The sequence below is a fragment of the Thermomyces lanuginosus genome (genome assembly GCF_041956635.1).
Source record: "Thermomyces lanuginosus strain ATCC 200065 unplaced genomic scaffold VTN49scaffold_31, whole genome shotgun sequence".
Taxonomy (NCBI): Eukaryota; Fungi; Ascomycota; class Eurotiomycetes; order Eurotiales; family Trichocomaceae; genus Thermomyces; species Thermomyces lanuginosus.
The window spans coordinates 634,197-648,969 of NW_027192365.1; the positions used below are offsets into that span (position 1 = coordinate 634,197).

General features: G+C 51.0%; 5 protein-coding genes across 5 annotated transcripts; 2 read left to right on the plus strand and 3 right to left on the minus strand.

The window, feature by feature from the left end:
* Window positions 1–662: 662 nt before the first annotated feature.
* VTN49DRAFT_4261 (uncharacterized protein) lies at window positions 663–2,230 on the plus strand (the record flags this gene model as incomplete). The annotated part of the gene is made up of 3 exons (XM_069412188.1): window positions 663–776; window positions 839–1,227; window positions 1,297–2,230. 3 exons carry the CDS (start codon window positions 663–665, stop codon window positions 2,228–2,230), a joined length of 1,437 nt encoding a protein of 478 aa, XP_069267456.1.
* Window positions 2,231–3,409: 1,179 nt separating this feature from the next.
* On the plus strand, window positions 3,410–5,114 carry VTN49DRAFT_4262 (uncharacterized protein; the record flags this gene model as incomplete). Its single annotated transcript, XM_069412189.1, has 4 exons — window positions 3,410–3,499; window positions 3,560–3,712; window positions 3,776–4,161; window positions 4,220–5,114. The coding sequence occupies 4 exons, from the start codon at window positions 3,410–3,412 to the stop codon at window positions 5,112–5,114; spliced, it is 1,524 nt and encodes a 507-aa protein (XP_069267457.1).
* Window positions 5,115–7,586: 2,472 nt separating this feature from the next.
* On the minus strand, window positions 7,587–8,714 carry VTN49DRAFT_4263 (uncharacterized protein; the record flags this gene model as incomplete). Its single annotated transcript, XM_069412190.1, has 2 exons — window positions 7,587–8,327; window positions 8,388–8,714. 2 exons carry the CDS (start codon window positions 8,712–8,714, stop codon window positions 7,587–7,589), a joined length of 1,068 nt encoding a protein of 355 aa, XP_069267458.1.
* Window positions 8,715–9,306: 592 nt separating this feature from the next.
* On the minus strand, window positions 9,307–11,036 carry VTN49DRAFT_4264 (uncharacterized protein; the record flags this gene model as incomplete). Its single annotated transcript, XM_069412191.1, has 4 exons — window positions 9,307–10,018; window positions 10,067–10,197; window positions 10,255–10,666; window positions 10,726–11,036. 4 exons carry the CDS (start codon window positions 11,034–11,036, stop codon window positions 9,307–9,309), a joined length of 1,566 nt encoding a protein of 521 aa, XP_069267459.1.
* A 423-nt stretch (window positions 11,037–11,459) lies between these two features.
* Window positions 11,460–13,375, minus strand: VTN49DRAFT_4265 (uncharacterized protein; the record flags this gene model as incomplete). The annotated part of the gene is made up of 5 exons (XM_069412192.1): window positions 11,460–11,794; window positions 11,848–12,579; window positions 12,646–12,923; window positions 12,978–13,133; window positions 13,188–13,375. 5 exons carry the CDS (start codon window positions 13,373–13,375, stop codon window positions 11,460–11,462), a joined length of 1,689 nt encoding a protein of 562 aa, XP_069267460.1.
* Window positions 13,376–14,773: the final 1,398 nt, after the last annotated feature.

Here is a 14,773-nt window from a genome sequence, read left to right on the forward strand (position 1 = left end):
AACTAGTTATTTGGTTAGTTATCACTCCTCTCATAGATTACGTAATATTTGATATTCCGATATCTCGTTATAGCGATGGACTGGCCATGCCAGAATTAGCATCGTTATAACCAAGTTTCACTGTACATTTTTGCAACCGACGGGATATAGTGCCCATGCAACCTCTTTACGATCTGGTGACTTACATTCTCAATTGATTGCCCGGAGTATGTACAGACGCAGTGAGGTTGAGTCGTAGACTGGGACGCCGCCTACTCCTACAGTGTCTCATGACGGGAACTTTGGGTCCGACAGCCAATCATTAGGATTGGTGCCGTCAGATAGAATTGTAAATATGAGCAGGTTGTTAACATATGCGACATCCAGGGCAGGACAAGAGAAATGGATCGAGGATTACGAGCAGGGCTTTACGAAAGTTTAACTTGGCAGACTGATTTGATTTGATCAAATCTCGTAACTGCCAAACGCCCGAATACGAGAACGCCCGTCTTTCAGAGTTGGATATCAGCCGCGTTTGCAGTTTAAAATCGCAATGATGAGTTCCTCTGCTGGCTGCTCTATGAGTGATTTGACGCTTCCAGATATTCTCAATGGCCATCATGCGGATATGTACTGGTCTCCGCCCAAGCCAACTTTGGAGACGGCGGGCCAAAGCATCGCAAATGGAGGAGCAGAAGAAACAAAGCAAATTCGATATTGTAGGCTCTTTGCTTTCGGAGCTCTTGACTGAGGTGGTGAAGTATCTGGAACTTCCGGACGTTGTTCGAAGCCGAAGGGTACTATTCCTTCCGCATTTGACATTCATTCCAGTGCAATATCCTGACTGAAGCGGATCTAGGTTTGCAAACGATGGTACGAGATGTTTTCGAGCAATAAAATGATCAGGCATTTTTTGCGCGACACATTGAGATTTCTAGACCTGGCCCCGGAGGAAACGAACGTGGACGTTGCCAAAGCGACGAGCTATTTCCGATGGCAACATGGGTTGCAATGCGGCCGGCCGGTGAAGGAAATTGTTTGTCATGGCTCAACAAGTATCCGTGAAGGTACCGCTGAAGCTAGGTACCATTCACGTCGGCTGTGCTATGCATATTCTATTGAGGCTTTCAACCACGAAGTTTACATGCTAAACCTCGAGACTGGAGAGAGATCAACTTGGGCCACCAGTTACAAACGTGGCATATATGGCTTCGCACTCTCCGATCGCTACCTTATACTGCTGGAAACGTAAGAGGTTTGAGGATTTCTTTTTTTAATTATTCCAGTCTAACATCCAAGCTAAAATGGTGAGGATAGTGTGGATAGTGGCCGCCCTCGCGCTCTCACTCTGACAGCATGGAATATCGACACAAAGGAGAGATTGGTACAAAAGCTGCCTTGCTTTCCCACGCAGTATTATCTCGTAAAAGACAAGGTGATCATCGGCGACCGCCCCCGCAGGGAGGGGCCTTCTGTTGTCTACGTTTGGGATATAGGCTTGAATCTTGTCCGGAAGATTGACATTGTCACGGGAGAATCCATGGGACCCTGCCTGTTGCATTTGGATATCGATGACGATGTGTTGGTCTCGTTCCAGGCCAGCTGGTGGTCAGAACCGCATCCGGTGCAGAAGACAAAGTGGAAGTTGACAACCGGGGAGCTACTCGAGGAAAAGCGGTTCTTACTGCCGACAGCTGCTCCAAATCTCATACAACCGGCGCATTGGAGATATTTTTGTCCTCCCACTTACGGAAACAGGACAGTATCCAGATACTACATGAATGAGGGTCATAACGTCAGGGAGCTGCACCTTATATATGACTACACTATCGACAAACTGGGTGCCAGGTGGTTCAAGTGCCCTCCTTGCAAGAGCAAAAACGCCATCAAGCGCCATCCACCTACTTTCTCACCCTCTTTCTACTGGCTTAAGGAGGTTGGAGAACCCATCGCCTTGGACGTACCCGATACACCAACCCAGCTGTCGTATCGGGGAGACAACCGGGAGATCGCTGTTTCTTGGTCAGACCCCGATCTCGATTTTCACGTTCCTACCCACATGATATACCACACTAGGAACTGGCCTGATATACCCCCTGCAAAGGCGTTCGGCGACAAGGAAGTCTTTGGCCTCGTCGTCCCATCCGAGAGCAAGGTTCTGCTTTGGTTTTTCAATCCGAATTTCGCACCAGATCACATCCCAGATATACTGGACTTTTTGAGGGGGAGACTTTGGTCAATGTTTGTTTAGAACATGGAATCAACGAGTTGTACACCGTACTGTTCACGCTTCACGCTTCAAAATTTGCGATATAGTGGTTTGCATCCTTAATTGATATGTAAAGATGTCATAGCAGGAATGCTTTTCAATTTCGTGGAGTAAGGCCAGCCTATTCCCACATTTGGGGGTCACTTGGGAGTTGGGAGGCATTAAACATACCAAGTCCAAAACCGTAATTTTTTTTTTTTTTTCAAACCGAACTTCGTTCCCAACAACATCCCAGATGTAGGTCGATTCTCGACGGAGAGAAGGTACATAGTAAATTTATTTCGAGGAAAAGAAATCAGCCAAGATAGTTAAGCTATATAGTGCCCATGCAGCCTCTTTACGATCTGGTGACTTACATTCTCAATTGATTGCCCGGAGTATGTACAGACGCAGTGAGGTTGAGTCGTAGACTGGGACGCCGCCTACTCCTACAGTGTTTCATGACGGGAACTTTGGGTCCGACAGCAAATCATTAGGATTGGTGCCGTCAGACAGAATTGTAAATATGAGCAGGTTGTTAACATATGCGACATCCAGGGCAGGACAAGAGAAATGGATCGAGGATCTATGAGCAGAGCTACTACGCTAGTCTAGCGCGTTGCCCTCTTCATGCGCTAAATGAGTAGCCTACGGAAACCGTTTTCCTCGTAGCCGGGATTTGACCGCTTTTCAGATCGCAGTGACGAGTTTCCCCGCCCAATGCTTTACGACTGGCGTGGCGCCTCTGTTAATGCCAGATGTCCGCTCGCATGTCTAACTATGGGTTTGGTTTGATTTGGGAAGTAGAAGCATAGGTTTCTTTTCAATCATCCTCAATTAACTAACAAGGCGTTGTTGGTCGTAACTTGTCAGGAGTGACTGATTTTGCCGACCAGCCAGAACGTCCATTCCAGTCAGACAAACTTGACAACCAATCGGATGCACCTCCAGTCTCCCACTCTTCGTGTGGAGTCCGCTCGACAGCGGTTCGACGATTGGTCTGTGCAGCTTTCGATTTACTACTTAGGGAGCCCAGAATCGGTTCTGTGTTAGAAGCATGTCTATGTATTACAGTATCTGCATCGGAACGTGCCGAAACCATCGTGAACATCTACCTGTGTTGTATAACCCACGCGAATTGTGATATGAATCGTAAAATACCAGCTTCTCACATTGGAGCCTATGACTGACCAATGCAACAAAACAATGAGCCCCTCTGTCAATTACTCTACGTCCACATCTCCAGGGAAACCAAAGGTTTGGCCGTGTCTCGTATGACTTCCTACACGCTTGACTTTGATCCGACTCTGGAACGCATGGCTGACGGCGCAGACTCGACATCGGAGTCGTACTGACCGGGACCGATTGCGAAAGGAGGAACGGAGAAGACATGCCGGATTTGACATCGTCAGCTGGTTACCTTTGGAGCTCCTGATACGGGTTGTGCAGCATTTGGATTACAAGGACGTTGTCCGGAGCCAGAGGGTATGAATTGTCCTCTCCTGAAACTGTTCCAATGGCTGGTTCCATTCTGATGAAGCGATCTAGGTTTCCAAGCAGTGGCGCGAGATTCTCTCGTGCGATACAATCATCACACCCTTTTTACGCGAAACTTTCAGATTCTTGGACCTGGATTTGAAAGATGTGAATCGGGCGGTTGCGGATGCGAGAAGCTATTTTCGATGGCAATATGGATTGCAAAATGGCCGGCCAGTGAAGAAAATCTTTTTCCCATGGCCATGGGGTACTGCCCGTCATGATCGCGTTAATGTCAGTTACCATTCGCGCCGGCTTTGTTATAGCGGCTGCTCCGACAAACGAGTGGACATGTTAAACCTCGAGACCGGAGAGAGGTCGACTTGGTACAGCAGCAGGGGCGATATAGTCACTTTCGCATTGTCCGATCGGTATCTTATTCTGGACGAGCGAGAAAAGTAAGTAAACATTTCCCTTTCGGGTTCTGTCCGCCGTTTAACATCGATTTCCTAATAGGTTGACATACGGTATCACTCTGACAGCATGGGATATACACACAATGCAGAAATTGGTGCAACGGTTTCCTCATGCTCCGATCCAGTCCTGTCTCGTAAAGGACAAGGTGATCATGGCTGACAAACCCGGGCCCTTTCGTGCCCCTTCTGTTGTCTATGTTTGGGATTTGAGTTCGAACCTTGTCCGAAAGATCGGCATTGATGACTTCTCTGATCCCAGCTTGTTCCATCTAGACGCGGATAGGGATGTGCTGGTGGTGTTCCAAGTCAACTGGAAGAAGTATCCACCTGAGGTACAGCAGACAAAATGGATGTGGAAGACGGGGGAGCTTCTCGAGAAGAAACTATTCCTCCTCTCGCTCGCAGGGGCCTGCGTGGACGACGCAATTGTTTTTCCGCCGATGGAGTTCTGTCTTCCCATTCACAATCACAAGACAGTAGCCGAGTGCCGCGTAAAGGCCAATGGCACCAGTATGGAACTTCACCTCATGTACGACTACGCCGTTGACGAATTAAGTGCTCGATTGATCGAATTCCCCCCTCTTGCCGCCAAAGCTTTCAATTATCCTGCCTGTTTAACCCCCGATGTGGTCTACTACTGGACATATGAACCTATTAATCGACCGGCCGTATACGACGCCGTCAACGGCATAACAACCTTGCTTCCGTTTGACTTGGACGACAAAGACTCGTTGGGTCGATGGATCAATGGTGGAGCTCAAGCGGTATTTGGACGCAGTGACCCTCGTATAGTACCCTTTGGTGACAACGAGGTTTTCGGCCTGGCCGCCCCTTCTGATCTTGGCGGCCTTGAAATCTGGTTCTTCAATCCCCATTTTGTCCCTGACCTCAACCCGAAAGAGCATTTTGTGAAGGAGGAGAGAAGTATCAAATGAGTTTCTTCTTGAGAGGACTACTAAGCATCAACCACCGGCATGAATTGAAGTCATCGACCGCTCCTCAACATCTGTGGTGTGGTAGTTGACATCTTCGATTGACAACGCTACGTAAAGCCGTCCAGTAGGGACATGTCTCGATGATATTGTGGATTATACCGTCACCTAATGCTGCCAACAACTTAGAGAGGTCCTATGTCCAGTCGCACAGGTATAGGTAGATGCCTACGAGCCAAGATGCATCCAAGCAGGAACACCTGCTAGTTCATGGCTCTGGATGAACCAGATCAATCAAATCAATTAGGCGCTTACGAACAGATGACAGATTCTTGCCTAATGTGTGCCGCAATAGACGCTTCAAGTGTATAGATCCAAAGTCAAATAACCGGCTCATATTTGGATCATGTCGGGCCCAGCTTCCAAGAAGCTTCACCCCCGCAGTGTGGTTGTGCAATATCTGAATTACAAGGACATTGTCCCGAAGTCAGAGAGTGCGCATTTCCCGGCCCATTGACGTTACAAGTTTATCTGTCCCATCCTGACAGGGCTGGAGTAGGTTCCTAAGCGATGGCGCACGATTTTCTCATGCGATACAATCATTAAACCCTTTCTGCGCGAAACGTTTAGATTTTTGGACCTAAATGTGAAGGAGGCGGATCGAGCAATTGCAGACGCGAGAAGTTATTTCCAATGGCAGTATGGGTTGCAGAACGGCCGACCAGTGAAAATCTTTTTTGCCCTGGCCAGAGGGCACTGCTCCTCTCGATTATAGTGTGATAATCAGCTACCATTCGTGCCGATTATGCTATTACAACCGCGCCGACGAAGAAGTCTACATTGCTCAATCTCGAGACTGGAGAGAGATTGACTTTTGTCCAGCAACTACGGAGGTGGGATATGCAGGTTGACACTGTCTGATCGCTACCTTATTCTCCAGAAGGAAAAACTGGAAGACCTTTCTTTTTTTTTGGTGCCGCCCGGCGTCTGATAGCAATATTCTACCTTATAGCATTGGACGCGATTCCACTATGATTCTGACAGCATGGGATATACACGCGATGCAGAAATCGGTACAACAGTATCGTCATGTGCCTACCCTGTCCTGTCTCCTAAAAGATAAGGCGGTCATGGCTTACAGATACGTACTCCCTAAAGTCAACCTCGGCCTCTACGTTTGGGATCTGAGTTCGAATATGGTTCGAAAAAAATCCGCCTTCGCGACTTCATTTATCCTGGCTTTCTGTATTTAGACACGGATAGGGATGATGTGCTGGTTGTGTTCCAGGTCAATTGGGAGAAGCATCCGCCTGAGGTGGTGCAGACAAAGTGGAAGACAAGGGAGCTTCTCGAGAAGAATCGATTCCACCTATCGCTAACAGAGGGTCGCGTGGACAACGCAATAGTTTCCAGACCGTTAGATTTCTGTCCTCCCACTCACAGTCACAAGACAGTTGTCAAGCACTGCGTATCGGGTCGTGATGCCCAAATTGCTATCACCATGGAACTGCACCTCATGTACGATCACATTACTGAGAAGCTGAACGCCAAATTGATCGAATATCCACCCTCTACCGCCATAGAAGCCCATGATCCTGCCTCTCTAGCCCATTTACATTGCCTACCACTGGACGAACAGTGTCAAACAACCTTTCATCTGGGACATCATCGACAGCACAACATCTCTGGTGTCCTATGACTTGAACGACCCAGAATCAGTGGGCCCTTGGATTCAAGGAGCTGCATTCGGGGAACCGCCGAATAAAAGCCTTCGGCGAAACGGAGGTTTTCGGGCTGGCAGCTCCTACGGATCTCGGCGGGCTTGAGCTCTGGTTCTTCAATCCGAACTTTGTCCCCAACCTCAACCCAGGAAGGGATTCTGCTACAGAGGAGAAAAGTACTGGTTAGATGAGTTTGCTCCTGAATGTTAAAGGTGAAACACTCGTATGTATGAAAGTATTGACCGTTCTTTGATCTCTTTGCGATGTGGCAATTGGTATTTTCAATTGATCTGTAGAGTGATCTAGGAAAACACGGCTCGAAGACATCGTAGATTAATCATGTGTATATACCAGGTACCATACTTTTGTTGAGCCGTCGTCGGCATTATGTAATTGAGGGAGAGATACGGCATTAGATTCTGCTACTTTCAGTTTGTCTTGTAAATAGGATTGACAGTTTGACTCTGGTCGTGAGCATCAACTTCTCGACTGTATCGACCACTTTTCAACCCTACGACCAGATTGCATCTTGAAGTCATACAACAACATTTCCGATCAACAACGTATACCGTTAACAATCACCAGCAGACTATCAAAAAGACAACAGCGTTGGATCAAAATAATCGTAACATTGCTATCTAAACTCTATGCTAACACCAAGCCAACCAGCAAAAAAAAAAAAAAAAAAAAAAACGAACTCACAAACAACCACGCCATAACCACCATGAACTACATATGTACGGGCTATTGAGATCTACAGAGTGGCCTTATCAAGCCGATTCCCATCCTGGTCAAAGAAGATCTTCTTCTCGGTGATCATCGCCTCCTGCAATGCACAGCCGAGGCGAACGGCCTGGACGGAACTCTCCAGCGGAATAGGCACGGGGGTATCATCGAGGCACGAGGCGGTGAAATCGTTCGCCTCGGTGAGGAATGCGGGCTCAAAGCGGTCGTAGTAGTGCTGCGGGATCTCACGGCGGATACCCATCGAGTCATGGATGTTGACCGCGTTCATCGCGGGCGCAATGTTGACGGTGAGTTTGCCGGCGGTGCCGACGATCTCGGTGGTATCTTCCTGACCCGAGGCCATCATGCGCGATGCGTAGAAGTAGGCAATCTGCCCGCTGTGGAACTCGACGATGCCAACGGCGTTGTCGCGGTCACTGTACTTGCGCAGATCGGGCTGGATGGCGGTGATACCCATTGCCGCAACGGACTTGACTTTGGCCTCTTCGCCCAAGAACCACAGCGCCAGGTCAATGTCGTGGATCGCGCAGTCGACAAAGATACCACCTGAGAACTGCGCGTACTGGACAAAGAAGCCCGTGGGGTCCAACTTGTCGCACGTCTGGCTGCGGAGCACACTGGGCCGCCCAATGAGCCCATCTTGCATCTTGCGGTGGGCATCCCGGTACGAGGCATCGAAGCGTCGGCTAAAGCCGCACATAACCTTGAGGTGTGGCTTCTTCTTAGCGGCTTCGAGAACAGATTCACACTATACACCATTAGTACCATTCTAATCCTTGTTTTCCTTTCAGGGAAGAATAAAACATACAACTTCCACGCTCGTCGACAACGGCTTCTCACACAACACATGCTTATCCTTTTCAATCGCCTTGATCGACTGCTCCGCATGCACGGCCGTTACGGACGCAATAACCACGGCTTCCAGCCCCGGATGATTCAGCATATCATCGTAGCTCTTGTACACCGTCACCCCAAGCGGCTCGAGCCGCTCCCGCGCCCACTGCAACTCATTCTCATCCGGTGAACTCACGGCCACCAGATCCGCGCGCGGAACCCGCTCGGCGAAGTTGAGGGCGTGGCGTTTGCCCATCCGCCCCAACCCGGCGACGCCGACTTGCAGCTTCTTCACAGCCATTGCTATCCCACCTTCAAAGAAATCCTCGAATGAACAAGGAGGTGACTTAAACCCGGCCTAGAACTAGAAGAACCGAGTACTCCGGGCTTTAAATGCTTTGATGTTCTTAAAAGAGGATGGGAATCACTACGCGCGTTGGCCCGGAATTCGTTGTCCTGAAGAGTGAGTGTACCTCCTGGTGGTGAATTTTTTTTTTTAAATGCCCCTCCTTATTTTCTCGCTACTTATCTTTATCAGTTGAGGCGGTCAACGGAAATCAGAAAATTGAAGCTATCGTCGTCCATGGAATTCTCGTCACTGGCTCCAGATGCTTCTCCACGCTTCCATCCGAGCCTCGGAGATTAACCTAGGTTTAACTACTCCGGAACGAGTAACATACGAGCAGTTAACTAAGTTAAGGTTTGTTCCTGGATTATGTAAGCCATGCCCCTCCTGCCTGATACGGTATAAATCCAAGTCATTGGACGGCGCCACGGCGATCATGAACGACTCCATTCACATTACTTATCAAAATCAAAGAAGTAGAGTATTACTGAGTAAAGAAAGTATTAACGTACTCATGTAATCCGTAACGGCGTATCGCGTAGTATACCTAAGAAGCAGCCCTTCGCCTTCGCCTTGCCGCCGCGTCCGCCATGTCGACAAACCCTTCTCCCCGTAACCATGCCAGACTCTTCCTCAAGACAGGCCCTCGGATGGCCTGCGGGGAGCCATCGAGGATGGCTCCCATTACCGCCCACGACAAGACCAGAACCGCCAAATCTCCGCCCTTGGAGCCCCGCCAGAGACCGCGCTTGACACCCGTAGCCCAAGCCGACTGAATCGCAGTCCGGAAGATGTACAAGAAAAAGCCCCGAGCCTTGCCGACAAACGCAAACGGCAGTCCGCCCAGGAATCCGCTAAGGAAGAAGCGCTTGGTCGGAAGCGTCGATCGTGGCAGCCAGCTGTTCAGGAGGCAAATGCTGCCCCAGAGACTGCCCAGGGAGGCAGAGAGGATGCCAGTAAGAGTCACAATGCGCTTAGCGACCTCGCTCATAGCGCCAACCGGGGTCGCTGAGAATGCCTTGTACTTTAGGGCAGAGAGAGCGACCATCGTAAGCGTAATGGTCCGAGCCAGCAGCGGGATCGATGTCAGTAGATGGTGAATAAATGCCTTGCCGCAGCTGGGGGTGCTCGGGTGGAGCAGAGCACAGGACAACGAGCCAATGCCGGGATGCGCTGACGAGGTCACCACGGAGATCGACAAAACTCTTCGTGGGAGAGTATCCGGCTTGTTCGGATGGAGAATTGGAGAAATGAATAGCCTAGTCAGGTCAGCAAAGGTGCCTGACCACCAAAACAATCCCACGTACGGCCACCGGAGATCAGCAATCGACCCAAGGGAGTCGACAATTTCCGTCTTTGGCGGCCAGTAAAGCGGAAAGCCATCTGGCCGATCGAGCACATAACTAGGTGAGTACTTGAGAAGAAGGTCCCCGATCCACTGCCATGCGTCAGCCATCAATTCTTATTCCGGAGGATACTTCATTGTTGTGCAAACCTTTGGGATAGTCTCTCGGTCAAAAATGAACGCATGGAACAGCTGCGCAAAGGAGACAGGCATAAGCAGCCAGCTGCCAAACCATTTGGGCTTCCACCACAGCAAGCCCTTAATATCTGCAACATTATAAAGACTCTCCAGACTATATATGGCGAAGTACGTCGCAATGGCCACACGAAGGCGATTCAACGGGCAGATTCCCATCGCCACCGCCGCGAGACTGGCCCCGACGGCCGCAGCATATCGCGACGTGAGCGCTCGAGAGATCCGCGGGTTACGATCGCGGAACGGCTTAGCGTCATCAGTCAGGAGACTAGCGCGCAGTCGGACGAAGAAGCGTCGAAGGATTCGATGCAGAAAGAGGACCAGCGAGAAAGACAATGCAACGCGCAGGTTCGCAAGTCGACTCCGACTTCGACTTTTGATTAGTCAATACTGTCTACTGAATAGATAGCAGCCCTCAACACATACCCGGTCCGGGGCTCCTTGCCCATCTTACGTATCACATAGTCATACAAGCTCAGGCCACCGCCTGTGAGCAAAAAGACCCGCAATGACGCCCGAAGCGCCGCGATATTATACTTGTGTTCCTTGGAATGCACGATCGCCTCGTAACGGGACGGACTCGGGACATGACGGCGGACCGTGGCAGACCGTTTGATGACGTTGTCATGTAAGAGCTTGTATTCCCTCGCGCTGAGCGCCAGACGGAGGGCGTTGCGGAGGGCGGGATGCACGTCAGGATCGGATGCTTCATTCGACCTGGGCTGAGTAGCAGCCATGGTGATGGCAGGACGAGAGACGAGAGAAGGAGAATCGGATTTCGCACTCCATGTTTAGTTAAATGCGGAGGAAAGAGAAGGGGAGAGTGGAAGTTCGTACTCTGTTCGGTTTAGCGTACAAATTCACAAGGTTCACACCTTTGGACAACCTCGGCATTAACCCCACGGCCCCCAATCTCTTCGCTCGTATCTCTCTTATCGATAAGGCTGATAAGGCTGATACGGCCGCGTCGACTGGTCCCGTGACAATCATCCGACTAGAAAGAGATTTGCATCCCTTGCTGGCTCGTACTGATTTTGTGAACTTTTGTCTAACCCTGGTATCATTGCGTAACCACCGAAATGCCCTATGTACTACAGAAAAGAGATTATATAAAATGAAACAATCATGCTGACAGGAGTCAAAACAGAAACGTTAACTCATTACTGCGAATAGCCCCAGCGGGGAGCGTTGATGATGATGCCCATCAAGCAACCGGAAATGAGACCAGCGACAGGCAGGGTGATGAACCAACCCATGTAGATCCAAGCCACCATGCGCCAGTTGATGGCCCGCAGTGTGCCAGAGCAGGCACCGACACCGACCGTGGCGCCAGTGATGCATTGCGTTGTGGACACTGGGATCGCGTATTGAGACGCCAGCACGACAGTGATGGACGCTCCAAGCTCCATGGAGAAACCACGGCTGGGCGAGTGCAGCGTCAGGCGGTTACCCAGCTGGCGGATCATGTGGTAACCAAAAGTCCACAGACCAATGCCTGAGATGAGGTCAGCGAAATGGCTTGAAAAGTAGAGATGCATGTCAACTTACTGATTGCAGCACCGCCAAAGACGAGAACCCAGATCGGGACGTCTCCCTTTTCGCCGATCGACGCCGTCTTCCAGACAGTGTAGATGGTGGTCAGAGGGCCGATAGCGTTGGCAACATCGTTGGAGCCGTGGGCAAACGATGCGGTAGATGCAGTCAAGACCTGCAGAAGGGAGTACAGGTGCTCCGTCTTGTTGTCGTACTGCTTGACCTGACGGTGGACCTTGCCAATGTTCGGGGCCAAGAAGCTGGCGAACTTGGTCTTGTTGCTCGACTGTTCGGCCACCACATCGCGCATGACACCCTGAAGGAAGAGCCACTTCAGTGTGCGCCACCAGTTCTTGGGCTTGTACCAGGGGCCATGGTCCTCTTCAATCACAGTCTCCGCGCCGCTGGTGGCACGGGCGGCTGGCACTTTGGTCTCCTCATCGTTGGCAGAGCTCCGGCTGCTATCGGCGGTGAGGTCCCCATCTGGGTTGTCCCTTGTGGTATGGCCGCGGTAGTAGTTCTGCACCACCTCTACACCTTCGGGCTTCTCGGGAACCGGTCCGCGGAACCAAAGCGCGGGACCCAGGATAACCTGCCACTGAGACAGCGTCCAATCCTCCAACTTGACTTTGCGGTAGAGGTAAGGGAACAAGAAGATGAAATAGAGCAGGACCACACCGCCGGCAACACCGAAGATGCAGCCGGCAGTCTGTCCGGCAGTCCAGTCATCGACATCCAGGACGGGAGCTATGCAGCAATTTGGTCAGCAAGCAGTTGCTCTGAGCGGTGCGGACAGGGATTTGGAAAACTAACCGCCCTTCCAGACGATGACCATGGTCAAAATACCAGAAGTCACGGCAAAGTACACGGGAATCATCAAAAGTCCATTGCGAACCGAATGCTTCCGCTCGAGTACGAGGTACTTGGTGAGGAGGAAAATGACAGCCGCGAAGCCACCGGCAATACCCGGGGCGATGAACCAAGCCGAAATGATAGCAGACACGCCCTTGGCGTTGGCCCAACCCCATTCGATCTCGGACGCGCCCGCGGCGGCGATGGTGGAGCCGATGATGGCACCGACAATGGAATGACTTGCAGAGTCAGCGCATGAACCCAGCAGCTGGGAACAGAGTTTAAAGACTTACGTTGTTGAGACGGGCATACCCATTCTCGTGGCAAATGTCAACCATGTGGCCGAGCCGACCAGGGCGCACACCATGGCCAGCATGAGGACGGCCGGGTCGTTCTCGTACACGGAGACATTAACGATCTTGCCCTTGATTGTCTCGGCGACACGGGCGCTAATATGACCGTGAGCGTTGACTCAAAAGTCCGACACAGGCGTCATCACCTACCCGACCAGCACGGCACCAAGGAATTCCATAACCGTGGCAATACACATGGCTTGCCAGAGGGTCAATGACCGTGAGGACACGGATGTTGCGAAGGAGTTGGCAACATCGTTGGCGCCGATGTTCCATGCATCGAGGAAGGCCAGGATCAGGCCAAAGGCAAAGAGGTAGTCGTACTGATGGAGCACCATCTTGGCTGGTGGGTGCAGGAGAGCGCCTGCAACGCAGATAGAGAGGAAAAGAGGAAGGGCGGAAAGGAAGGGAAGGGAACGAAAGGCACGATCAAGGCCTGAGTCTGCAGGACGAAACAGAAGAGAAACAAATGCCGGGACCCTGGACCAGCCTGGTTCTTATATACGGCCCTGCAAGAGCGCCGATGGAGAGGGGGGGCCGCCGACGATGGTCGTGCGTTGATGCGGCCAGTTCAGATCTCCAGCAGGTTTTTCCTATTGATCGCCCACGTGGGTAGTGGCCGGGAACCTCTCCAAGCGCGAATAAAAAAAAAAAAANAAAAAAAAAAGACAAAAAAGAACACGAGGATCAGGTGAGAAAAAAAGAAACGACGTGAACTGCCGGAGAACCTCTCTTCCTACAACTTGTTCTCGGTTGGACTGGGGCAAAACGAACGTGCAAAAGCATGGATTTCATCTTGGCTCTCCCGTTGCCGATTCGCCATCAGCGACATCCACCGTCTCAAGAGGGAGATCCTCATGAGCGGAGCTGACTCTGACGAGGGCTTGACCGGATGCAATTCGTCGGGGCGAAGCGATCGAGGCCTGGATTCATTCTCCATCGTCCCCTCTCATGCCCGCTGTTTGACATACATGATGAGTTCACTGTCAGAATTGTCGATGAGGAAGGGAAAAAACCGATTGTATGGTTGAAATTGTCCCTTCCCGACCAATCAAATTCCCCGGATCGAACATGTGCTCGCGGAGTCGGCCCTCAGTTGATCGCTGCCGGCCAATGGCGGCGTCTTGGCAGGGCCCATCGCCAAGACCTGATATCAACGGCACCAGGCGGCTTTCCGCTTGGGGAAGAAAGGGTCATTTTCTGTAGTCCAGGGAAGACGCGCACATGCATTCAGCGGCAGGAGCCATTGGCTGCGTAATCAGCTGCACGTGGGAAGGAGCGACTCGAATCCATGTACTCAAGGTGGCCAAAGAGAGCAGATCGTGGCTGTTCGTCGACAAGGGAGGCGCTGGAGCCGCCAGAAACAATACGACCGTCCCGTCAGTTCAATTCCTCCCGAGGATGCACCACACCACATCCGTTGGACATGGTGTCCCGGCGTTCTTGCAATATGTTTGCTGTCTTATTGACGAGGCGATGTTATTCCTCTTACGACCTCAACGCTACATCGTGGTTGCAGTGTGTTATATTGCCCCGTTGTCACCATGATGTGGCGATACGAGCGGACGGGCCAAGGATGGCCGGGATGCCATTCTTGTTGTGCAAAGATTCCATTTTCACAGACGGAGGACGGAGGAATCTACAGAGACTAGGCAGGGCATCGACAATGATAGATCGATCATCAACTGCCGACTCAGAGGTATCATTCGACAATCCAGACGCCTGGAACCAATCTA